The 15,532-nt window shown below is 39.0% G+C and overlaps 1 protein-coding gene across 1 annotated transcript; it reads left to right on the top strand.

Moving 5' to 3' along the window:
• The first annotated feature begins 11,900 nt into the window (after window positions 1-11,900).
• On the top strand, window positions 11,901-15,028 carry LOC131426475 (E3 ubiquitin-protein ligase MSL2). Its single transcript, XM_058589235.1, has 4 exons — window positions 11,901-12,779; window positions 12,843-13,514; window positions 13,589-14,066; window positions 14,129-15,028. The coding sequence occupies exons 1-4, from the start codon at window positions 12,111-12,113 to the stop codon at window positions 14,530-14,532; spliced, it is 2,223 nt and encodes a 740-aa protein (XP_058445218.1). The 5' UTR covers window positions 11,901-12,110; the 3' UTR covers window positions 14,533-15,028.
• The last annotated feature ends 504 nt before the right edge of the window (window positions 15,029-15,532 follow it).

The following is a 15,532-nucleotide window of genomic DNA, read 5'->3' as shown; positions in this document are numbered from 1 at the left end:
TCGTGTATTTGTTTCCTTTTTGCAGTACTTCTAAGTAAAGATCAATCAATAAAAAAATCAACAGTTTTCTCGAGCAAAATTGTGTGTCAACACAAGAGCTAATAAAAGTCCAGTCAACGACGTAATCGCAGCAGTAGTTTCAAAATTGTACTCTCAATCATTTTCGGTTTTCAGTGAAAACCGTATACTGTGCAGTGTCGATATCCAACATAAGCTTCGAGAATCTATAATGACAGGCCACGATTCACAATGATTTTTACCTTTCGGTGCTCGTATCTAGTAGTAGTTTTGGGTTTCAAAGAAGGTGTAATTGCATTCTGACATACAGTTACTCACAAAATTGATCGTACACACGTATGATGCTACATTTTATTGCAGTTTCTTACTGTTGCTACCTAGTTTTAAATTTATTTTGAAGTGATTTTGCAATGAAAAGTGTTTTGAAACATAATTGAACGAAAACTTGGATTAAAATTATTTTGTTGTTAGAAATAATCGATTTATAAGGAAATGTATGCCTTTTTTAATCTCACAAAATTGATCGTACACCAATATCGACACAATTTACTATGAACTCGTTTTGTGTGTAAGCTGTCAGTGTTAGAGTCAGCGTTACCAGGTTGCCAGATTTGTCTGGCAAATGCCAGATTTTTCTCGTCTCGCCAGACACTCAAACTAACCAGATCTTTTGAAAGATTTTCCAAGTTTTCCCAGATTTTTCAAATGTTCCTAGATTTTGATAGATCTTGCTAGATCTATACGGTTTTGGCCTCTATACTACTCTAGGTGGGGAGACCTTTTTTTCTATTTTTTTGCTCACTGAAAATGAAACCCGGCAAAAATTTCCTTGCATATAGTAGACCCAGACAAATCCAAATAAATTTATAAGTTTAGACAGATATTTGAAAAAAAAAAACGTGGCAACTCTGGTTAGAGTAAACAACATTAATATTTCGTTTTAGCTTTGGTTTGAGAGTTATAAATTGAAATAAAGAGAAAACCGTTATTTTTTTTGTAATGGAAGGCAAAAGAAAGCAAAACGACATTTCTACAAGAAAATTGATCATTTCCTTGCGCTGTAAAGGAAAATCCTTACGCGAAATAGGAGAAATCGTTGGACGATTACATTCCACCGTACAGAATATCATTGACAACTGGAAAAACGAAGGAACTCTGAACAAGAAGGCATATTGACCTAATCGAATAATAAAAAAAATCCCATAGTAATAATCGAATGAATAATCGAGTAATCGATTAATAACCCAGATAATCGAATAAATTTCAATCGATTAGTTTCAAAATTATACTCGATTATAGAATAATCGAGTAATTCGAAATCTCCGACATCCCTACTCGTGCTAAGTGTGAGGAATCCTGCATCTCTATTCACAATGCTGCAATTTTTTTCCTGTACACTGAGCTAAATTTTCATTTTCACATTATATGATATTCTAATGATTTTTCATTATTATCACTTTCAATGATAGCTACAAAGTGTATTGAACTGGAAAAACAAGGGAACTCTGAAGAAGAAGGCAGAAATAGGAAGAAAACGGATTCTATCGGAAGTTGAATGATTTACAGTTCGCAAAATACGAAATAAGCCGAAAATAAGTGAACCGAAATTGACGGCGGAAGTGTCTCAAGATATCAACCGACCTATTTCGACTGAAGCTGTTGTTTTGTTATTTTAAACATGATACATTTCTCTGCGTGTGCGATATGTTTGACTATTATTTATGGAGAGTTCGTAAAATGAAATGTCAAGGTCGTCAAATGGTGAGATAACTAAGTCCTCACAAGTCCCTATCTCATGCCTCCCCGAGCGTCTATGATGACATTTGGTCAATAGAACGGCGTCGACTGGGTGCTATCGCCTGCTGCGTTAGTAGCAGAATGAGAGGGTGCGAAATGGCTTGTAGGTTGAAGCCCATCCTAAAGTGCAATGTTTATCATAGTATATTGTAACATATAATTCTGTCGTTTATTACATCATGTATTATTAGTATTATTTTTATTATGAGAAGAGCGTAACTTACACTGCGACATTACTGTTATATTATATCATAGCATATTGTTTCATATATTATCGTCCTACACTATTTTATGTTATTATGGTATTATACTGCATTGCATCATAGCATATTATATTATATAATTATATTATATTATATTGTATTCTACTATATTATGTTATATTGTATTGCATTATGTTGTATTATATTATATTATATTATATTATATTATAGGGTTTATTATGAGTAGTACTACGTACCTCTGCGCAAAATATAAATTTGTTTTCCTTATAAGTTATCATTTTTAAAGTAATCTTTTAACTAACTATCAAGGTCGTCACAAGGTGAGCTTGGTCCTCACTGGTTGCTGTTTCATGCCTACACGTGTGTCTGTGGTGACAATTGGTCGATGGAATGCGTTGATGGCAGAATGAGAGGATGAGAAATGACATATAAATTCAAGTAATATAATATCATAGCATATCGCAACATATCATTTTATTCATTCTATTATTTATTATATGATTCATTGTACTATATTAGATTCGTTTTTTATTATTATTTTCATTATTATATTTACTGTTATTATTATTAATTTGTCATCAATAATAATAACATATATTATTTTTATAGATGTGGATATTATTATTGTTATTAGAAGAGAAATATTCTACTTCCTGCAGTATTGCGAAGATAGAAGAGCATAACTGACACTCTACACTAAATATTATTTTATATATTGTTTTATGATATATTATATTATATTGTATGACATTGTATTATATTATATTAAATTAAAACATATTATATTATATTATGTTATATTGTATTATTTTGTAATCTATTATATCATTTTATGTTATATTAATTTCATTACACTATGTTTCATTGTATTTTTCAATATAAAACATTTTGCACGGGGGCGTAAAGAGGAGGGAGCATCAGGGCATCGGACGAATTGACGACTGGACGAGGGATTGTGGATAGCCAGCCCAAGTCACTTGAAGGAAACTTGTTTCCTTCTGAAGGTTTGAAATGAGTCTGACGCGCCCTTCTCAAACAAACCATCAGGCGGGTTCAAGCATGTATAGCGAAATGCTTCATCCATGCACTGGATATTATGGTTGGAAGAGCATCTTTTATTCCCGCGGAATACGAGTAAGTAACTCTACTTACATATCCGCCCAACCCTTTTTGTTCGCTTTTCGGTAACAGCTATAGTAAGAAAGTGAATGGATGAGTCATATCGGGGCTACTGTAAGTCTACCCGCATCCACTGGCAAGTCCTTGAACTGATGGTGGCTTCACTTCACATCACATCATAGTTCGTAAAATGAAATGTCAAATTCAGCACTCAATGGGTAAATTTTTTATTTTTCTTGACTGAAATTTTAAATCGAGAAAATTAAGTTTTTATGACTGAGATTAATTGATAAATTATAAATATTTAGAGCAAATTCAGTAAATAGAACTGAAATAAAAAAACGTATCTCTAGCTAGCCGTTTTAGTTTTATATATTCGTACAGTTCTAGTCATCGGTTCTACTGTCAAATTTAAAACAAAATTTTTGAGAATTTTGTTGTACTACCGCTTTTAAAAATAAATTCAAATGTTTTTCATAATACAAAGCATTATTCGAATAACATTTTGTAAATTTTTCGTAGAAAAATATAGAGAACCAATATATTTGATTTTTCTAAATTGATTTGTTTATCGTCTTCGATTGAACAAAAACATATACCGCACAGACAGTGGCGTACCGAGAAAATTTGGCGCCCGGGGCAAAATGAGATTTACCGCCCACATCGTTGGTTTAGTGAGCAAATAAAAATACTGAATATCATCTTCGGAAAGATGTCTTGCAAAAAAAAGGTACCAAGAATTGGTTTACCGCCCCTGAAACGTTGCGCCCGGGGCGAATGCCCCCTTAGATACGCCACTGCGCACATACTAAATCTAATTCTAAGGTAACTCTACTCCTCATTCAGTAATAGCCGTTCAACCGAGAAGGTTGTGTATAGAAGCGTACAGTTTAACAACGCTGGTTAGTTTACACGCGTTAAATACGACAACGGTTGAACTACAGGTAGAGACCTGTTGGCAGCAGCCGTTAAAACGTATAGTCGTGCTGCATAAGAGAGCCCTAGTGCTGGGCCAAGCTGGTGAAGGAAACAACAAAGGGCGTTTCCCAAACTCTACCCAGGCCTCAATATACAGCCACAAGTGCTGAGCAGGAGAGTGCAAAGGCACATCGTAGAAGGAGAGTGCAAAGGCACACCGGTGCGAAGGCACTTCGGTGCAGAAGCATATCGGTGCGGAGCACAAGGAAGAAGGAGACAAGACAACTCGGTCTTTCCACTGCCATACAACACGCAGGTATACACCGGTGACCTGCGCCGGTTACAGCTGGCGAAGACAAAAGTAAATCGGAAATCGAGTGATGCTTGATGTCAGGTAGCAGTAGCATCACATCCAACAATCAGCAGACAACAAGAACATCTAGAGCAACGAGAATCTACACGGCAGTGCAACGGAGATAGACAACAATTTCAAGGTAGAAGTTTTTTCTTTTCCTTTTGATTGAGTACTGTGTAGTGTTGGTTTCATTTTTTATTTAAAGTTTGATTAAAAAATTTAATGTGATGGATGAATCCATGGACGTAAATCCTAGCATGAATCCGATACCCCCACGAACGAAAAAATATCAGGAGAGCTCTTCTGGGCCTTGGATAGTCTTTTTTAGACGTATATCAAAGCCATTAAACATTTTACAAATTAATAAAGGTTTGACATCACGATACTCTTCAATCAAAGAGATCATAAAAGTGAATAACGATAAAATTCGTGTTGTGGTAAATAATTTGAAACACGCGAATGATATTGTCTCTTCGGAACATTTCAATAAAGAGTATAAAGTTTACATACCCTCCAAAGATGTCGAAATTGACGGTGTTGTTACCGAAGCGAGTCTTTCGGTAGATGATTTATTCAAGCATGGTGTTGGTCGTTTCAAGAACTCTATGCTTGAGGGTGTGAAAATACTGGAGTGCAAACAACTGTACTCAGTAGTTCATGAAGAGGGAAAGAAAGTTTATCGCCCATCAGACTCGTTTCGAGTGACATTTGCCGGGTCTGCGTTGCCGTCCCATGTCTATGTCGATAAAATTCGCCTCCCTGTTCGGCTTTTTGTTCCAAATGTAATGAATTGTACGAACTGCAAAAAATTCGGCCACACAGCTACTTACTGTAGTAATAAACCAAAATGTATTAAGTGTGAAGGGGTTCATAAAGATAATGATTGCAACAAGGATATTGAAAAATGTATTTATTGTGGAGAAAGTCCTCATGAGGATATTTCAGTATGCACTGCATTTAAAGTACACAAAGACAAAATTAAGCTTTCTTTAAAAGCACGGTCTAAGCGCACATATGCAGAAATGCTTAAAACGGTCATTGATGTCCCCCCTTTGGAAACCGAAAACGGGTTTTCAAATCTAGAGGAACCAGAGGACTCTGACTCTGACGAAAATAGTGAAGGTAATTCGTTTATCACTACCCAAGGGTCAGTTAAGAGAAAGAAGTCTTCTTCCAAATTACCAAAAAAGACACCTAAAATTTCATCTTCAAAAAAAGATCCCCGTGTTAAACAAAAAAAGTCAAAACCAAAGACTGTGCCTCCTGGTTTGTCAAATTTACAAACCAATCCAGGATCTAGCACAGAAAAAGGTAATAATCCTGTGGGCTCTATTTCACAGTCACCAACAGGATTACTGAAGTTTTCGGAAATTGTTGAATGGATTTTCTCAGCATTCAATATATCTGAACCCTTAAAGACCCTCATAATGGCATTCCTTCCAATAGCTAGAAATTTTTTGAAGCAGTTATCAGCTCAATGGCCAATTGTCTCAGGTTTTGTATCTTTTGATGGATAATTTATCACCCGCCGCAAATGATACAATCACTGTCCTGCAGTGGAATTGTCGAAGTATCATGCCAAAACTTGATTCATTTAAAATTTTATTGCATAGCCAAAAATGTGATGTATTTGCTTTATGCGAAACATGGCTTACTTCAAACATAGCTTTAAATTTTAATGATTTTAACATTATACGTCTCGATAGAGACTCTCCGTATGGTGGAGTGCTTTTGGGAATTAAGAAATGCTATTCCTTTTATAGATTAAACATCCCTTCAACTTCTAGTATAGAAGTTATTGCTTGCCAAATAAACATTAAAGGCAAAGATATTTGCATAGCTTCGGTTTATATTCCTCCAAAAGCACAAGTTGGACAGCGACAGCTTAATGAAATGGTTGAAGCCCTTCCTGCTCCACGATTGATTCTGGGGGATTTAAATTCGCACGGAATGATGTGGGGTTCCGTTTACAATGATAGCAGATCATCTTTAATACAAAACATTTGTGACAATTTTAGCATGACGGTATTAAATATGGGTAGCATGACACGGATCCCAAGACCTCCTGCACGCCCAAGTGCATTAGATCTATCTCTTTGCTCAACATCAATTCGACTAGATTGCACCTGGAAAATATTGCCTGATTTACACGGTAGCGATCATTTACCAATCATCATCTCAATTAGCAATAGCAATTGCATTGCTACTTCAGCTAGTATTCCATATGATTTGACAAAAAATATCGACTGGGTTAAATACCAAAGTAGTATCTCTAGTATTTTGAATTCAATGGAAGAGCTCCCTCCACTTGAAGAATATGACTTCCTCATTTGTTCGATTCTGGAGGCAGCAGAACAATCCCAAACTAAACGCTTTCCTGGGCCAACGACTAACAGAAGGCCTCCCAACCCCTGGTGGGACAAAGAGTGCTCAGAGGCTAAACTCGCAAAACAAAATGCTTGCAAGACGTTTCTAAAACGGGGAGGAGGAACTCCTCAGAATTTTGAAAAACTTATGGCTTTAGAAACCAAGTACAAGAGCATACTTCGAGCCAAAAAATGTAGCTATTGGAGACATTTTGTCGAAGGTTTGTCAAAAGAAACCTCAATGAGCACTCTTTGGAACACGGCCAGACGAATGAGGAATCGTAACGTGGGCAATGAGAGTGATGAATACTCGAACCGATGGATATTTGACTTTGCTAGGAAAGTTTGCCCGGATTCTGTTCCTACGCAGAGCATTATAAGGGAATCTCCTCCAAATAATGGTTTTATTAATAACCCATTTTCAATGATGGAATTTTCTATAGCACTCTTGTCTTGTAACAATAACGCTCCTGGGTTGGACAGAATTAAATTCAACTTGGTGAAGAATCTGCCCGACCTCGCAAAAAGACGTTTGTTGGAATTGTTCAACAAGTTTCTTGAGCAAAATATTGTTCCACCTGACTGGAGACAAGTGAAAGTTATCGCCATTCAAAAGCCGGGGAAACCAGCTTCAAATCACAACTCATATAGACCCATTGCGATGTTGTCCTGCATCAGAAAATTGTTCGAAAAAATTATTCTACGACGTCTCGACACTTGGGTCGAGACGAACGGTTTGTTGTCAGATACTCAGTTTGGCTTCCGTAGAAATAAAGGGACGAATGATTGCCTTGCATTACTTTCGTCTGACATTCAAATTGCCTTCGCTCAAAAGCAACAAATGGCATCTGTACTTTTAGACATTAAAGGAGCATTTGATTCAGTTTCCATTGATGTTCTTTCAGACAAGCTCCACCAACATGGACTTCCAGCGGTTATAAATAACTATTTGCACAACCTTTTGTCAGAGAAACGCATGTATTTTTCATATGGCGATTTGGCAACATTCAGAATTAGCTACATGGGTCTCCCGCAAGGCTCATGCCTCAGTCCGCTCCTCTATAATTTTTACGTGAATGACATTGACAGCTGTCTAGTAACCCCATGTACACTAAGACAATTGGCAGATGATGGCGTGGTTTCAGTTACTGGGCCCAAAGCTATTGATCTGCATAAACCATTGCAAGATACCTTAGATAACTTGTCCGTTTGGGCTGTTCATCTTGGTATCGAATTCTCTGCGGAGAAAACAGAGTTAGTCGTCTTTTCAAGAGAGCATGATCCCGCGCAGCTTCAGCTCCATATGATAGGAAGAATGATCCAACAGGTTTTAACTTTTAAATACCTCGGGGTGTGGTGCGATTCCAAATGCAAGTGGGGAGGACACATTAGGTATCTGATAACGAAATGCCAACAAAGAGTAAATTTTCTTCGAACAATAACAGGATCTTGGTGGGGTGCTCATCCGCAAGATCTAATAAAATTGTATCAAACAACGATACTTTCAGTGATGGAATATGGATGCGTTTGTTTTCGTTCCGCTGCAAACTCTCATATTATCAAACTTGAGCGAATTCAGTACCGTTGTTTGCGAATTGCCTTAGGCTGCATGCATTCAACACATACAATGAGTCTTGAAGTTCTGGCGGGAGTTCTTCCATTAAAAGATCGATTTTGGGAGCTTTCATCACGCCTGCTAATAAGATGTGAGGTGCTGAATCCCATGGTAATTAATAATTTCGAACGACTAGTCGAGCTTCGATCTCAAACAAAATTCATGACAGTATATTTTAACCATATGTCACAGGAAATCAACCCTTCAAGATATATTCCTATCCATGTCAGCCTCCTAAATGTCCCTGACTCAACTTTATTTTTCGACACATCCATGCAGCGCGAAGTGCGTGGAATCCCGGATCATCTACGCTCGACGGAAATCCCAAAAATATTTTCAAGTAAGTTCAGGCATATTGACTCTGAGAAAATGTTTTACACGGACGGATCGCGAATTGAAGAAGCGACAGGGTTTGGTATGTTCAACAATAATGTTTCGGCCTCATTTAGGCTTCAAGAACCTGCATCTGTTTATATAGCAGAGCTAGCAGCAGTTCATTATAGTTTGAGTGTAATCGTCACATTATCTCCAAACCATTATTTCCTCTTCACAGATAGTCTGAGTGCAATTGAAGCCATTCGCTCAAACATGACTGGCAAGACTGAACCGTTTTTCCTGGGCAAAATAAAACAGTGCCTGAACGACATATTGAACAATAATTATCTAATCACTATAGTCTTGGTCCCGGCTCATTGCTCCATTCCTGGCAATGAAAGAGCCGATATTTTAGCCAAACGTGGTGCTATTGAGGGTGAAATTTATGAGCGACCGATTGCTTTCAACGAATTCTATAGCTCGTCTCGCCAAAGAACACTTGCCAGCTGGCAAGCTTCTTGGGATAAAGATGATCTGGGTCGGTGGATGCACTCAATTATTCCGAATATATCGACAAAGGCATGGTTCAGGGGACTGGATGTGAGTAGGGATTTCATTCGTGTGATGTCCAGACTCATGTCCAATCACTACACGTTAGATGCACATCTCCTTCGAATTGGGCTCTCCGAGACTAATCATTGTGCTTGCGGAGAAGGTTATCGGGATATTGATCATGTCGTTTGGACATGCGTGGAGTATCGTGATGTCAGATCTCAACTAATAAATTCTTTGCGTACCCAAGGTAGACTATCCAATATCCCAGTTCGAGACATTCTTGCTTGTCGTGACCTTTCATACATGAAACTTATTTATCATTTCATAAAGAAAATTGGAGTTTCAATTTAATAAGGGCCTTTTTAAGACTTAGCTCTGATCCCAGCTGCGTCCATGAGTTCATCCAATAGCTAAATTAGAATAAAAATTATGTAATGATACAAACAAACTCGAAACGGTTTATGAAATTATCAACAAAATGTCAAAAAAAACAGCTTATTTTATAATTTATAGAAGGTAATCGTTTGGTTCAAATAATATTTCCGAGTAGATTTCATAATTAATGACGAGTTACCTAAGATGATATTTAAGCTATAAGAGAATATGTTTTAATAAATTCAAAACGTTGTGACTATGTTAGAATTAAATTAGGATAAGAATATTATGTAAAAGTGATGCTACGGCAAAGAAAGACTTATGTAAACTGCCTTAAGAAATAAACGTATTTATGAAAAAAAAAAAACTCTACTCCTATTCGTTCTTTGAAATTGTCGGCTAAGTCGGTGAAGAAGTATTTCCGAGGACGCGTTTTAGAAATCATGATTTGCCTGTCCACTGTATCTCAGCGCATTATCAGAAGTCAAAAAAAATCAAAGCAACGTACACTGATAAAAATTTGCACGATCGATTCATATGTAAATACCACTTCAATTGATAATGCTTTTTCATTTCAATGCATAGCCGCGGAAGCGATTTGTTTCAAGATTTCATGTGCAAATTAACTAAGATGCTAGATTGGAATATTTTTCACTCAGCTTTGATGTGTTTTTCCTTTGGATGTGATGTTTTTTGCTATTCAATCGAACTACATGTGTTAAATACTTCATTTTCTAGTGGGAATCAGTACAGCACAAATGTAGGTGCAAAACACTTGAACCGGTCAACTCCGTTTCAATTAAAATCTATGTGGAAAACAATGTGAGATTCGCATGAAATGCATATAGAATCTAGAGGTAACGACATATCTTATCGTTTTTATGTGCATTTCAAATAAACGTAGCATGATTTCCACTAAATGTCAACACTTTTTATACTCATTTCATAAGTTAAGTGTATATTTTCATGAATTTCATGTGTTCTACAAGCAGTGATAGATCAAATGCTTTGCACACGATGCTAGCGTGCAAATTATTTTCAGTGTAGTTTTAGTGGATGTTTTTCTAGACTACTACGATTTAATTTGAGTTTTTTGTGGTTGTTTTCGGTCAAAACTGCGATTCTTCACAAAAAAAAATCCGCCTGTTGTAGCTGTAAAACCTCACCAAAGTAACAAAAAACGACAGAGAAAACGTTGGGGTTGGGTATTTTATATGTAGAAAAAGTGTGCAAAATTTGAACATCATTGGTAAAGTAGTTTTTAAATTATGATGGACAAGGAATTTTAAAATGTGCTTTTTAAAACGAAAAAATTGCGTTCAAAGTGTATTGTCTAGAAAATTGAAAGAAACAATTTATTTCTCTAAGAATTCTTTTGAAAAATCATATTTTTTTCTTTGTATTTTATTATAACAAAACATTACAAGATTGTTTGTCAAAATTTTAAGTCAATTTTTAAGTCTAATCTCGTGGTAAGTGTGAGGAATCCTGCATCTCTATTGAACAATCCAATCAGCGTGGTCACCACGAGATAGCGTTATGGTGATTGTTTTGACATATTCCATGTATTTAGAAAAAAAATTTGACGAATCTGAGTAAGAAAAACGATTGTTCACGTGTTGTCATCAAACATATGATTTCAAACTGTCCTATACTCTTGACAATCGCGGATGAAATTTGAAATTTTCAGTTCACATACAGATTTGATTTAGATGATAAAACATGAGTAAATAGACTAGTTATAAATCTTTTGATCATAATTTATCAATCAATCTCAAAATCCAACCCACAAAACAAAGAATATCCCAGATATAAAAATAGTACCCAACCTCATTTCTTCGAATTTGGTATTTCATGTTACGATTTCTCCATAAATATCAATCAAACATACCCCGGAAAGTTACTAAATCATTAATGATCGATTTTTTTACCAAATTTTAACAAGTTTTTGTATGTTAGTATTCGATTCATAGGAAAAAAAATAAAAACCCTGCATTTTGTTCGAATCTTCAAGCAAAATCTGAAAATTATCACCATCGCTTAGTTCAAAGCTCGCCACTCGGGCAGCGCAGCGATCGCAAAAGAGTTCGAAATGCTGCATTTTTTTCCTGTATAGCCTGCCATCTATTGACGAGTACTACTTCATGCGTCACTCAAGCGTCACAGTCAGCCGACATCCGTGCTCCCTCTAGCGTCCACCCGAGCACATAAAGCGAAAACACTTTTCAGCTGTCAAACAATCTCGTTCTGCTGTCAAACACAACAAAAACTACGTTCTTTTTGTTTGTAGTCGGTCGCGTTCGGGACGGAAAATCACAAAAGTTATTTGCTATTTACACCCGTAAACAAGTGCCGTTGATGTTTACCGTACCGGCAAACGTGCGCGCCGGTTCCGTGGCCTAGATGTTACAGCAGTGGAGCAGCCCCCAAACAATAATAGCAGGTCATACGCGATGAATCCGGTTTCGCTGTATATCACAACCTCGCGGCTAGTGTTCCAAAGCGGTTGCGATGGGATTGGCGAAGGTGGCAACGGTGCGGATTCTGTCGCCACCGGTGGAGGTAACAGCATCAGCAACAGTAGTGCTTTTGCCGATCTGAACCGACTACTGCCGTACCTGAGGAAGAGTTTAAGCTGTGCCGTTTGCTGCCGGTTACTAATCGAACCGCACACACCGGCTGAACTGAACTGCCAGCACCATGTCTGCCGGAGTTGCGTCGGCGAACGGAAGAAACTCAAACCGTCCTGCGTTTCCTGTAAGGACTACAATAGATACGTGGAAAATACCCAACTGAGAATGCTACTGCAATGTTACAAGAGCATCTGCGAGTACATCAAAACAAAACCATTTTTCGCCGAAATCCGGAGACAAGCAACCGGAGTGAATGGCATTTCGGTGACGGTAGTTGGACAAGGTGGTAGCATCGGAGGGATGAGTGCGGGTGGACAGCAACAGCAGGGCACGATTTCGGTTCCCAGCAATCTTTGGGAACTGATTGAGGAGGGAGCTCTGTTTCAGGACAACTATCGATGCAGTTCGGGACTTACAAAATCGGCGTACTCCATTCTTCCCTGCATTTATCCGGCACCGCCGGTCACACTGAACGTCCCATCGACACCGGTAAGTGGGTTCTGGTTAACTTGGATGAGATTAGATTAAATTTTTGTTTTTTTTTTTTTGCAGCCCGCATCCGCAACAGGTCCACAGCAGATGATCATCACCTCCAACAGTGGAGGTGTACAAATGCAAGCAAAAATCTTGCCAGCTACCTCCGGTCTTGAAAGTCAACCGTACACGGTTAGTGCCTGCCCGATCACTATCATCGATAAGCAACATTTGCAAAATCAGACGCAGATTCAGCAACAGCAGCAGCAACAGCAACAACAACAACAGAAAGAGATTAAATTCCGATCCGCGCCCATCAAAACTGTCTCGAACGGATCGACCATGTATTCGGTTCTGTATGCCGGCAACGGAAACAAAATCACCATCAAACGAAAGACGGATCCACCGCACGTTCAACGGCGGGCCACGCTGCATACTCTGGACAAAGACGGTCAGATAAAACTAGCCAAAACACTGGCGGAAAATTCGGCAACCATTGCCAGCTTCAAGATGCCTCCGACGGCAACGGCAACACCGATTCCGGTGGTCACCGCAAGCAATACTAGTGTCAACAAGCAAACCGCAAAACAACTGCTGAAGAGACGCGGTTGTCGATGTGGCAATGCAACGGCAACCCCCGGTAAACTGACGTGCTGTGGCCAACGGTGTCCGTGCTACGTGGAATCGAAATCCTGCATCGACTGTAAGTGCCGTGGCTGCCGGAATCCACATCGTGCCGATGGTATGAAGGTAGGTTTTATTTACAGAAAATAAATAAAAAAGAAAAAAGATTATTAATTCTGCTGTTCGTTTTCCGATTCCAGGTTCGCCCACACATTCCAGAACTGCAAAACATCGAAATCAACCTTCACAACGCAAACGCCGGCGAAAGTATCAGCACAGCGACCACCACTGTGCTGACTTCTCAGGTGAGCAGCAGCGGTGTCGGTGTCGGTGGTGGCATTGCCACGATCGCTTCCATCAATTCTCCATCGCAACAATCGTCGTCGGTTCTGGTCGGAACGAAAAGTCTCGCCCAGTACGGTATTTCCGGTACGGCGGGTAGTTCGACACTGAAGATCACACCGACGTCGATAGCGAATGTGCTGACCAGTAGCGGCGATGGCATGGAACTTGGACCAAGCGGTGGGCTGCTGGATTCCAATGGTTTCAGTTATCTAACACCGGCCGCAGCTAGTCTGGATTCGAGTGGGATGGTAACGGGATCGGTTGTCGGTGGAGGATCAACCACACAGTATACGGTTCCGGGTAGTAGTTTGACCAATGGTGGAACCATTCACGGTAAGTTTGTCAAATTTTAAATCAATTTCCGTCATCTTGGATGTTTTTTCCATTCTCTAAAGTGGTCGGAGTTTACACGACTCATCTCGGAGATGTCAGCTGCAGTCCTACCCTGTCGAACATGATTCGAACGGACAGTGGCCTCAGCAGTCTACTGACCCATAAGCCTCCGGATGCACTGCTTACGCAAACGTCCCTCAACACTCTGAACCTGGGAACGCCGACTACTCTTCTGGGGCACTCACTATTCAATCCCACTACAACGACGACGACGACGATGACGCCTGCTGTCGGGAGTGGCGGGGGTGTTGTTGACCACCACAGTTCGGCCAGCAGTAGTATGGATCTGACCGGGATGAGCGACGGCACCGGAATCGACATCAGCGATCAGCTGGATCTTGGTGGAGCGAATCTAATCACCATCGATGGACCGCTGGACGATCGGTTGCACGCGGATGATGTCTGAGGCGGTGGTAGTGTCCGTTGTGTGTTCGTGTGTTTCTGTGTATGTGTGTTCGTATGCTCGTAGGTATGTGTGTAGATACAAACAGGAATCATCCTACTTTTCACAATTTTTTTTTTACGGTATAATCGTACATTTTTAACATTACTTGTTTAAATGTTTTAGTTCTTACCGTTTCTGTTTTTCGGAACGGAGACGACTTCGGCCGGAATTGCATTAGGTTTCTCTGCTAATTTGTCGATATCTATATACTAAGTGGTAGGTTATTTGCTGTATTGTATTATGATTACTCTTATTGGTGTACATTACGAAACAAGAAGGAGAAACGTACAATTTGCAGTGTCAGTAGTGAGATGTTCGTTTTTTTAGAGCCCTCCCAAACCCTTCCCGCTGAAATGAGTAACACAATCGTCGCCTTTCCAAAAACAGTTAATATAGAAGGTCTCTCCCGAATGTTGGAAGTAATTATGCGTAAATAAAAAAGCAAGTCCAATTTTGATCCAACGTCGTTTGCTTCTGTTCTTGGGGGTGATGATATTCCCGGGGTTTGACCGTCCAGATTTTGCTTCGATCAGAAAATCGGATCCAGATTTTGCTTCGCTTACCAGCGCCAGCAGAGTTTGTTGACGCCAGAAGGATCCAATTCCACAAAAAGAACCGCTTTGCAACCAGATCGAAAGCCTGAACGTGCGTGAGAAAGGCGCATAATTTTGTCTGAGTGTCATGTTGGCTTGTGACAAAATGACAATTATCCAACTAATGAATGGTTGACAGATTAAAGCTAGACTATTGTTGGGCACAGTCCACAGCGTGAAGCTTCCAGAGTTTTTTTTTCCAGAAAAAAATCTACCAAATAGTCGAGATCATGCACAAGTTTCATTCAAAATTCGTTTAGTTCGTCAAGTTGGAGTTTGTATAATTTTGTTGTGCATTAATAATTTTAAAATTTTTAAATTTTTGTCGTGAATACGACTTACTTTACTATGGGGCACCTTTTCAAAAT

The sequence above is a fragment of the Malaya genurostris genome, chromosome 1 (assembly GCF_030247185.1).
Source record: "Malaya genurostris strain Urasoe2022 chromosome 1, Malgen_1.1, whole genome shotgun sequence".
NCBI lineage: Eukaryota > Metazoa > Arthropoda > Insecta > Diptera > Culicidae > Malaya > Malaya genurostris.
This window is presented reverse-complemented; position numbering and strand designations above follow the sequence as displayed.